At 31.0% G+C, this 13,226-nt stretch overlaps 1 protein-coding gene across 1 annotated transcript in view; it reads left to right on the forward strand.

The window, feature by feature from the left end:
- LOC111684645 (sterol regulatory element-binding protein cleavage-activating protein) overlaps positions 1-13,226 on the forward strand; it is a 29,690-nt gene that overhangs the window by 8,782 nt on the left and 7,682 nt on the right. The window contains exons 2-3 of the mRNA XM_023446860.2: positions 1,514-1,837; positions 2,158-2,332. Of these exons, the coding sequence (XP_023302628.2) occupies positions 1,514-1,837; positions 2,158-2,332 (499 nt within the window). The remainder of the gene's footprint in view (positions 1-1,513; positions 1,838-2,157; positions 2,333-13,226) is intronic.

Below are 13,226 nucleotides of genomic sequence, written 5' to 3' on the forward strand. Positions count from 1 at the left end.
CTTATTTATACCACAAATATATTTAATAATTAGATAAGATCTAATATTTTGCATAACTAGATTAAGCAAATTTTATATTTCTTAAATTATTTCAAAAATTATGCTTAAAATATGTTTTTTTTTATTAAAAATTGTTAAAAATTTGCTATATTTTTTTTCTAAATTTTCTTTAAGATTATGTGACTAAGCTTTGTCTTTATTTTTAATCTAAGCTCAAAAGGTTAGATTAAATTTTTCCACCACAATTACTGTTTAAGTCTTTTTAAACTGAAGCGTGCCATTAGTTTTTTTTTCAACAAAAAACTAAAATAATTTAAAATCTCTTTTAATATGATTGTTGTTATGAAATTTTTTTTAGTAGAAACTTTTTGCAAATCTTTTTTATTTAATTAAATGTTAAAGGTTAATTATTTATTTGATCTTACGCCAGTCTCTCGCTTTCTTCTTACTCATTCCTTTATGTGTAACATTTAACAATGTTCTAGACTATTAATTTGTTTATTTTGGAATATTTTCGTTGTAAATACAATTTAAAATTAAATTATAAAAATTAGTTAAGAATCTTGAAATTTGAATTTTTGTTTTAAAGTCCACTAGACCTTTTTATGAATGTTTTTGGGTTGTGTAATAATAATTAAAACAGTTACATGCATATGCATGTAGTACTCCCTTGGTTTTTAAGATTTTTGAACTTTACTAATTAACGGTTATTAGTCTTGCCCTAAAAGGGTTGTAATTAACAAACTTCTGTATAATGAAATTCGCATTACTGTTGTTGCAAACTTAGAGAATAGATAGATAGATAGATAGATAGATAGATAGATAGATAGATAGATAGATAAATCTATAGATAGATAAATAGATAGATAGATAGATAGATAGATAGATAGATAGATAGATAGATAGATAGATAGATAGATAGATAGATAGATAGATAAATAGATAAATAGATAAATAGATAAATAGATAAATAGATAAATAGATAAATAGATAAATAGATAAATAGATAAATAGATAAATAGATAAATAGATAAATAGATAAATAGATAAATAGATAAATAGATAGATAGATAGATAGATAGATAGATCTTATCCGATGTCATTACGTCCATCAGAATGACTTTCCATTGTGCTGTTTCATTTGCATAATGATCACTGATAAAGTGACATCAACTTATAACACAAGTTAGAAAACTATTTATTGTTGGCAAAATGGCGTCTCGACACTTTCCAATTACTCCCTTTGATGTTTGAGTACAAGTAATTGTACTTAAATGCGATGGATTTTTCAATGTAACGAAATAGTGTAGCAAAATGGTCTAGAGTTTAAATCAAATTTCATCAGGCCAATAGTAAATGCAGCTGCAATGTCGTAAGCTATTACATATAAGACAGTATTTTACCGACAGATAGAAATCAAATTAGTTTCTAACATATCTGAACTATTTCATAAATATCTCTCTCATAATCGTTGGCATATATTGAATATTATTTCCTTTTTTCTCCTTTACAGTTATCCCCTCATCAATATACCACTACCAGGTACAATACCAACAAAAATTGTACTACCATTCGATGGTAAAAACTCATTATTTGGTGAAGGAGAACGTTCCAATTTTTCAATGGTCAAAAATATATTCAACGTTAATAATGTTTCATATGAACCGCATGTACCCTGGGCACAAAATTCACCCATTTTATATGTACAACAAATAACATTACGCTCCAGTGTATTGCCATGGACAGATGATATGCAATTAATGGATGCATTTCGTGCACCCTTATATGAAGTATTTCGATTATTGGAAATTGTACGCAATCACGAAAGTACAGAAAAGTAAGTAGTTAAAAACTATTACATTAGTTAAATGTTGTTGTTGTTGTTGTTGTTGTTGTTTTTTTTTCTTAATAGTTCTTAAACTTTTCTATTAGTGTAGCTATTGTCGTTAAATAAATTTTAAATTTAGTTTTGCAAGTAGTTTTTATACGTACGTATCTGTACAGATGTATATACAAATTTATGTATATATGTATACAAATCTGTTTCATCTGTTGTTAGCATTTTATATTACTTATTTAAAGAATGAATAATAGTAATGATTGTATTGTTATTTATTTAAGTTTTTTTTGCCTCTTTTATTGTTGTTTTTTTTGTAGTCAACGCACTTTGGATAAAATCTGTTTACGCGTGGACAATGTTAAACGCTCACAAAATGAACAAATATTCCCTGAATATGATTGCTTAGTACTATCGCCGGCTAATTTGTGGGGCCAAAGTATACAGAATTTTACTGGAGATACAAATATATTGAACACCATATTTCAATATCATGTAAGTAAGATATTTTATGATATATTTATGTATATAAAATAATGACTATAGTCCAAACTATAAACTTGATTACAGTTCAGACTTGAACATAGACTAGGATAGAGACCTAACTATGGACTAGACTATAGAGTAGACTATAGACTAGACTATAATCTAGACTATAGACTATAGATTACACTATAGACTAGACTTTAGACTAGACCATAGACTACACTATAGACTACACTATAGACTACACTATAGACTAGACTATAAATTAGCCTATATACTAGACTATAGACTATACAATAGACTAGACTATAGACTAGACTGTAGACTAGACTATAGACTAGACTAGAGACTAGACTATAGACTAGACTATAGACTAGACTATAGACTAGACTATAGACTAGACTATAGACTAGACTATAGACTAGACTATAGACTAGACTATAGACTAGACTAGACTATAGACTAGACTATAGACTAGTCTATAGTCTAGTCTATAGTCTAGTCTATAGTCTAGTCTATAGTCTAGTTTATAGTCTAGTCTATAGTCTAGTCTATAGTCTAGTCTATAGACTACAGTTCAGACTTGAACATAGACTAGGATAGAGACCTAACTATGGACTAGACTATAGAGTAGACTATAGACTAGACTATAATCTAGACTATAGACTATAGATTACACTATAGACTAGACTTTAGACTAGACCATAGACTACACTATAGACAAGACTATAGACTAGACTATAAATTAGCCTATATACTAGACTATAGACTATACAATAGACTAGACTATAGACTAGATCAGAGACTAGACTATGGACTAGACTATAGACTAGACTATAGACTAGACTATAGACTAGACTATAGACTAGACTAGAGACTAGACTATAGACTGGACTATAGACTAGACTATAGACTAGACTATAGACTAGACTATAGACTAGACTATAGACTAGACTATAGACTAGACTATAGACTAGACTATAGACTAGACTATAGATTAGACTATAGACTAGACTATAGACTAGACTATAGACTAGACTATAGACTAGACTATAGATTAGACTAAAGACTAGACTATAGACTAGACTATAGATTAGACTATAGATTAGACTATAGACTAGACTAAAGACTAGACTATAGACTAGACTATAGACTAGACTATAGACTAGACTATAGACTAGACTATAGACTAGACTATAGACAAGACTATAGACTAGACTATAGACTAGACTATAGACTAGACTATAGACTAGACAATAGACTAGACTATAGACTAGACTATAGACTAGACTATAGACTAGACTATAGACTAGACTATAGACTAGACTATAGACTAGACTATAGACTAGACTATAGACTAGTCTATAGACTAGACTATAGACTAGACTATAGACTAGACTATAGACTAGACAATAGACTAGACTATAGACTAAACTATAGACTAGACTATAGACTAGACTATAGACTAGACTATAGACTAGACTATAGACTAGACTATAGACTAGACTATAGACAAGACTATAGACTAGACTATAGACTAGACTATAGACTAGACTATAGACTAGACTATAGACTAGACTATAGACTAGACTATAGACTAGACTATAGACTAGACTATAGACTAGACTATAGACTAGACTATAGACTAGACTATAGACTAGACTATAGACTAGACTATAGACTAGACTATAGACTAGACTATAGACTAGACTGTAGACTAGACTATAGACTAGACTATAGACTAGACTATAGACTAGACTATAGACTAGACTATAGACTAGACTATAGACTAGACTATAGACTAGACTAGACTATAGACTAGACTAGACTATAGACTAGACTAGACTATAGACTAGACTAGACTATAGACTAGACTATAGACTAGACTATAGACTAGACTATAGACTAGACTATAGACTAGACTATAGACTAGACTATAGACTAGACTATAGACTAGACTATAGACTAGACTATAGACTAGACTAAAGACTAGACTATAGACTAGACTATAGACTAGACTATAGACTAGACTATAGACTAGACTATAAACTAGACTATAAGACTAGACTATAGACTAGACTATAGACTAGACTATAGACTAGACTATAGACTAGACAATAGACTAGACTATAGACTAGACAATAGACTAGACTATAGACTAGACTATAGACTAGACTATAGACTAGACTATAGACTAGACTATAGACTAGACTATAGACTAGACTATAGACTAGACTATAGACTAGACTATAGACTAGACTATAGACTAGACTAAAGACTAGACTATAGACTAGACTATAGACTAGACTATAGACTAGACTATAGACTAGACTATAGACTAGACTATAGACAAGACTATAGACTAGACTATAGACTAGACTATAGACTAGACTATAGACTAGACTATAGACTAGACTATAGACTAGACTATAGACTAGACTATAGACTAGACTATAGACTAGACTATAGACTAGACTATAGACTAGACTATAGACTAGACTATAGACTAGACTATAGACTAGACTACTAGACTAGACTATAGACTAGACTATAGACTAGACTATAGACTAGACTATAGACTAGACTATAGACTAGACTATAGACTAGACTATAGACTAGACTAAAGACTAGACTATAGACTATAGACTAGACTATAGACTAGACTATAAACTAGACTATAGACTAGACTATAGACTAGACTATAGACTAGACTATAGACTAGACTATAGACCAGACTATAGACTAGACTATAGACTAGACTGTAGACTAGACTATTGACTAGACTATAGACTACACTATAGACTAGACTATAGACTAGACTATAGACTAGACTATAGACTAGACTATAGACTAGACTATAGACTAGACTATAGACTAGACTATAGACTAGACTATAGACTAGACTATAGACTAGACTATAGACTAGACTATAGACTAGACTATAGACTAGACTATAGACTAGACTATAGACTAGACTATAGACTAGACAAAGACTAGACTATAGACTAGACTATAGACTATAGACTAGACTATAGACTAGACTATAGACTAGACTATAGACTAGACTATAGACTAGACTATAGACTAGACTATAGACTAGACTATAGACTAGACTATAGACTAGACTATAGACTAGACTATAGACTAGACTATAGACTAGACTATAGACTAGACTAAAGACTAGACTATAGACTAGACTATAGACTAGACTATAAACTAGACTATAGACTAGACTATAGACTAGACTATAGACTAGACTATAGACTAGACTATAGACTAACTATAGACTAGACTATAGACTAGACTATAGACTAGACTATAGACTAGACTATAGACTAGACTATAGACTAGACTATAGACTAGACTATAGACTAGACTATAGACTAGACTATAGACTAGACTATAGACTAGACTATAGACTAGACTATAGACTAGACAATAGACTAGACTATAGACTAGACTATAGACTAGACTATAGACTAGACTATAGACTAGACTATAGACTAGACTATAGACTAGACTAATAGACTAGACTATAGACTAGACTATAGACTAGACTATAGACTAGACTATAGACTAGACTATAGACTAGACTATAGACTAGACTATAGACTAGACTATAGACTAGACTATAGACTAGACTATAGACTAGACTATAGACTAGACTATAGACTAGACTATAGACTAGACTATAGACTAGACTATAGTTTAGACTAGTCTAGACTATAGTTTAGACTAGACTAGACTATAGACTAGACTAGACTATAGACTAGACTAGACTATAGACTAGACTATAGACTAGACTATAGACTAGACTATAGACTAGACTATAAACTAGACTGTAGACTAGCCTATAGACTAGACTATAAACTAGACTATAGACTAGACTATAGACTAGACTATAGACTAGACTATAGACTAGACTATATACTAGACTATAGACTAGACTATAGACTAGACTATAGACTAGACTATAGACTAGACTATAGACTAGACTATAGACTATACTATAGGCTAGACTATAGACAAGACTATAGACTAGACTATAGACTAGACCATAGACTATACTATAGACTAGACTATAGACTAGACTATAGACTAGACTATAGACTATACTATAGACCAGACTATAGACTAGACTATAGACTAGACTATAGACTAGACTATAGACTATACTATAGACTAGACTATAGACTAGACTGTAGACTAGACTATAGACTAGACTATAGACTAGACTATAGACTAGACTATAGACTAGACTATATACTAGACTATATAATAGACTATAGACTAGACTATAGACTAGACTATAGACTAGACTATAGACTAGACTATAGACTAGACTATAGACTAGACTATAGACTAGACTATAGACTAGACTATAGACTAGACTATAGACTAGACTATAGACTAGACTATAGACTAGACTATAGACTAGACTATAGACTAGACTATAGACTAGACTATAGACTAGACTATAGACTACACTATAGACTAGACTATAGCCTAGATTATAGACTAGACTATAGACTAGACTATAGCCTAGACTATAGACTAGACTATAGACTAGACTATAGACAAGACTATAGACTAGACTATAGACTAGACTATAGACTAGACTATAGACTAGACTATAGACTAGACTATAGACTAGACTATAGACTAGACTATAGACTAGACTATAGACTAGACTATAGACTAGACTATAGACTAGACTACAGACAAGACTATAGACTAGACTATAGACTAGACCATAGACTATACTATAGACTAGACTATAGACTAGACTATAGAATAGACTATAGACTATACTATAGACTAGACTATAGACTAGACTATAGACTAGACTATAGACTAGACTATAGACTAGACTGTAGACTAGACTATAGACTAGACTAGACTATATACTAGACTATATACTAGACTATAGACTAGACTATAGACTAGACTATAGACTAGACTATAGACTAGACTATAGACTAGACTATAGACTAGACTATATACTCGACTATAGACTAGACTATAGACTAGACTATAGCCTAGACTATAGACTAGACTATAGACTAGACTATAGACTAGACTATAGACTAGACTATAGACTAGACTATAGACTAGACTATAGACTAGACTATAGACTAGACTATAGACTAGACTATAGACTAGACTATAGACTAGACTATAGACTAGACAAAGACTAGACTATAGACTAGACTATAGACTAGACTATAGACTAGACTATAGACTAGACTATAGACTAGACTATAGACTAGACTATAGACTAGACTATAGACTAGACTATAGACTAGACTATAGACTTACTATAGACTAGACTATAGACTAGACTAAAGACTAGACTATAGACTAGACTATAGACTAGACTATAGACTAGACTATAGACTAGACTATAGACTAGACTATAGACTAGACTATAGACTAGACTATAGACTAGACTATATACTAGAGACTATAGACTAGACCATAGACTAGACTATAGACTAGACTATAGACTAGACTATAGACTAGACTATAGACTAGACTATAGACTAGACTATAGACTAGACTAGACTATAGACTAGACTATAGACTAGACTATAGACTAGACTATAGACTAGACTATAGACTAGACTATAGACTAGACTATAGACTAGACTATAGACTAGACTATAGACAAGACTATAGACAAGACTATAGACTAGACTATAGACTAGACTATAGACTAGACTATAGACTAGACTATAGACTAGACTATAGACTAGACTATAGACTAGACTATAGACTAGACTATAGACTAGACTATAGACTAGACTATAGACTAGACTATAGACTAGACTATAGACTAAGACAATAGACTAGACTATAGACTAGACTATAGACTAGACTATAGACTAGACTATAGACTAGACTATAGACTAGACAATAGACTAGACTATAGACTAGACAATAGACTAGACTATAGACTAGACTATAGACTAGACTATAGACTAGACTATAGACTAGACTATAGACTAGACTATAGACTAGACTATATACAAGACTATAGACTAGACTATAGACTAGACTAGATTATTGACTAGAATATAGACTATACTATAGACTAGACTATAGACTAGACTATAGACTAGACTATAGACTATACACTAGACTATAGACTAGACTATAGACTAGACTATAGACTACACTATAGACTAGATTATAGACTAGACTATAGACAAGACTATAGACTATACTATAGACTAGACTATAGACTAGGCTATAGACTAGACTATAGACTAGACTATAGACTAGACTATAGACTAGACTATAGACTAGACTATAGACTAGACTATAAACTAGACTGAAGACTTGACTATGACTAGATATTAGATTACACTATAGTCTTAACAGTAGACAGTTGTCCAGATTTTCTATTAAACCATAGTCCAGACTATCGGCTATGCTTTTTACTGCTGACTACAGACTAGTGTATAATCTCTGGTTTAGTTTATACTACTCTACCAAAATAGAAGGGGAAACCCATTCAAAAAATTTTTGCTAGAACAATCTTTTAAAACATTTATACCACTTAAGTCTGAAGTATTAGGTGGTAAAAAATATTGGTATTATCATATTAATAACCCACTACTAATTCCAAAAACATAAAATAATTTAAAAATAAAACTTCATAATACGTACGTACATTAGGGTGCAACTTTTTGCAATTCTTTTGCAAATATCAAAAATGCTATAGCAATATCAAATAGAGTGTGTACAGATGTTACATAATATGTTTTGCGATTGTAGAAGAAGTTCCCTCACAAATAAATAAGGAGTATTGTATTTTTTCCTTTTAATTAAAAGGACAATATTGACAATAAGGTAGTGCTGTGATATATTACCGCAAAAATAGTTATACCCTAATGTGCAGTTTATAACTACGTATACTTCAATAGATTTGTTATCAATTAACACTAGCATGTACTTTTTGATCATATCAAAACTAAATTTAAATTGATAAGTCTATATTATACAATTTATTTATTAATACTTCTTATCATAAAGGTTTTTTTAATGTTTGCTTGAACTTGAAATTATAGTGAAAGTAGTTCTTTTAAGTCGATACTTTTGTAGTTTCAGTTTTTATTATCAAGTAATAGCAATTTTTAAAAGAAAATGTTTTATTGAAAGAGCTTTAGATATGATAAGGTAGGTCAGTTCAAAATATTTCCATTCTTAAGTGGACTTTTAAATCTAACATTTTTTCTAATTTATCGCTAAAAAAACTTATCGATATTTGTTAGCAAATGCCACGTAATATTTGCAATTTGACAAACAGCGTTTTTTTTAATGGGAAAGTAATATTTATACGAATTACTAACGATCAATTAACACTTCGTTTTTTTGCCTTTAAAGTGTTAGATAAGATTTTTTCTAAACAATTGTTAACAAAATCTTTATAGAATTTCCATGACTCACAATTGTTTTGGTTTATACACTTTTAACAAGTTGGAAATATATATATTTTTAATTTCGGTCAAAAGAATAGCATTTGTTCAATGACGCATGTTACAGTATGATACCATTTATTATCTAAAAGATAAAAAATAAAAAAACTTTTAATTTTTTTTATAAAATTTCGTTTTAATACCATGTCAATAGATTAGATAATATATTTTTGTTGTTAATTAGAGATTATTGGAGATATTTAAGCAAATTATGTGAATTTTAAAAAGCGAAAACACATTACATTAATAAATGATAGACGACAAATCTTTTGAAAACAGAATTGATTCAATACTCAAGATTATAGATAAATCTATGCAACTAATTATAAACTAAACTATAATTGGACTTTAGTGTAAACTGATATATAATCAAAACTATAGACTGATCTGTGTCAAGACTACAGATTGATCTATGCGACAGTAATATAGACTAGACTATATAACAAACTAATCTATGGTCAAGACAATAGACTGATCTATAGACAACCCAATAGACTGATATATAATCAAGACTATAGACTAGACTATATACTAGACTATAGACTAGACTATAGACTAGACTATAGACTAGACTATAGACTAGACTATAGACTAGACTATAGACTAGACTATAGACTAGACTATAGACTAGACTATAGACTAGACTATAGACTAGACTATAGACTAGACTATAGACTAGACTATAGACTAGACTATAGACTAGACTATAGACTAGACTATAGACTAGACTATAGACTAGACTATAGACTAGACTATAGACTAGACTATAGACTAGACTATAGACTAGACTATAGACTAGACTATAGACTAGACTATAGACTAGACTATAGACTAGACTATAGACTAGACTATAGACTAGACTATAGACTAGACTATAGACTAGACTATAGACTAGACTATAGACTAGACTATAGACTAGACAATAGACTAGACTATAGAATAGACTATAGGCTGGACTATAGACTAGACTATTGACTAGACTATAGGCTAGACTATAGACTAGACTATAGACTAGACTATAGACTATACTATAGACTAGACTATAGACTAGACTATAGACTAGACTATAGACTAGACTATAGACTAGACTATAGACTAGACTATAGACTAGACTATAGACTAGACTATAGACTAGACTATAGACTAGACTATAGATTAGACTATAGACTAGACTATAGATTAGACTATAGACTAGACTATAAACTAGACTATAGACTAGACTATAGACTAGACTATAGACTAGACTATAGACTAGACTATAGACTAGACTATAGACTAGACTATAGACTAGACTATAGACTAGACTATAGACTAGACTATAGACTAGACTATAGACTAGACTATAGACTAGACTATAGACTAGACTATAGACTAGACTATAGACTAGACTATAGACTAGACTATAGACTAGACTATAGACTAGACTATAGACTAGACTATAGACTAGACTATAGACTAGACTATAGACTAGACTATAGACTAGACTATAGACTAGACTATAGACTAGACTATAGACTAGACTATAGACTAGACTGTAGACTAGACTATATACTAGTCTAGTCTATATTCTAGTCTATAGTCTAGTCTATAGTCTAGTCTGTAGTCTATTCTACAGTCTAGTCTATAGACTAAACTATAGTCTATAGTCTCGTCTATAGTATAGTCTATAGTCTCGTCTATAGTATAGTCTATAGACTAGACTATAGACTAGACTATAGACTAAACTATAGACAAGACTATAGACTAGACTATAGACTAGACTATAGACTAGACTAGACTATAGACTAGACTATAGACTAGACTAGACTATAGACTAGACTAGACTATAGACTAGACTATAGACTAGACTATAGACTAGACTATAGACTAGACTATAGACTAGACTATAGACTAGACTATAGACTAGACTATAGACTAGACTATAGACTAGACTATAGACTAGACTATAGACTAGACTATAGACTAGACTATAGACTAGACTATAGACTAGACTATAGACTAGACTATAGACTAGACTATAGACTAGACTATAGACTAGACTATAGACTAGACTAGAGACTGGACTATAGACTAGACTAGAGACTAGACTATAAACTAGACTATGGACTAGACTATGGACTAGACTATAGTCTAGACTCTAGACTAGACTATAGACTAGACTAAAGACAAGACTATAGACTAGACTATAACTAGACTATAACTAGACTATAACTAGACTATAGACTAGACTATAGACTAGACTATAGACTAGACTATAGACTAGACTATAGACTAGACTATAGACTAGACTATAGACTAGACTATAGACTAGACTATAGACTAGACTATAGACTAGACTATAGACTAGACTATAGACTAGACTATAGACTAGACTATAGACTAGACTATAGACTAGACTATAGACTAGACTATAGACTAGACTATAGACTAGACTATAGACTAGACTATAGACTAGACTATAGACTAGACTATAGACTAGACTATAGACTAGACTATAGACTAGACTATAGACTAGACTATAGACTAGACTATAGACTAGACTATAGACTAGACTATAGACTAGACTATAGACTAGACTAGACTAGACTAGACTAGACTAGACTAGACTATAGACTAGACTAGACTATAGACTAGACTATAGACTAGACTAGACTATAGTCTAGACTAGACTAGACTATAGACTAGACTAGACTATAGACTAAACTAGACTATAGACTAGACTAGACTAGACTATAGACTAGACTATAGACTAGACTAGACTATAGACTAGACTGTAGACTAGACTAGACTATAGACTAGACTAGACTATAGACTAGACTAGACTAGACTAGACTATAGACTAGATTATAGAATAGACTAGACTATACTAGACTATAGACTAGACTATAGACTAGACTATAGACTAGACTATAGACTAGACTATAGACTAGACTATAGACTAGACTATAGACTAGACTATAGACTAGACTATAGACTAGACTATAGACTAGACTATAGACTAGACTATAGACTAGACTATAGACTAGACTATAGACTAGACTATAGACTAGACTATAGACTAGACTATAGACTAGACTATAGACTAGACTATAGACTAGACTATAGACTAGACTATAGACTAGACTATAGACTAGACTATAGACTAGACTATAGACTAGACTATAGACTAGACTATAGACTAGACTATAGACTAGACTATAGACTAGACTATAGACTAGACTATAGACTAGACTATAGACTAGACTATAGACTAGACTATAGACTAGACTATAGACTAGACTATAGACTAGACTATAGACTAGACTATAGACTAGACTATAGACTAGACTATAGACTAGACTATAGACTAGACTATAGACTAGACTATAGACTAGACTATAGACTAGACTATAGACTAGACTATAGACTAGACTATAGACTAG

Source organism: Lucilia cuprina, chromosome 6, assembly GCF_022045245.1.
Source record: "Lucilia cuprina isolate Lc7/37 chromosome 6, ASM2204524v1, whole genome shotgun sequence".
Taxonomy (NCBI): domain Eukaryota; kingdom Metazoa; phylum Arthropoda; class Insecta; order Diptera; family Calliphoridae; genus Lucilia; species Lucilia cuprina.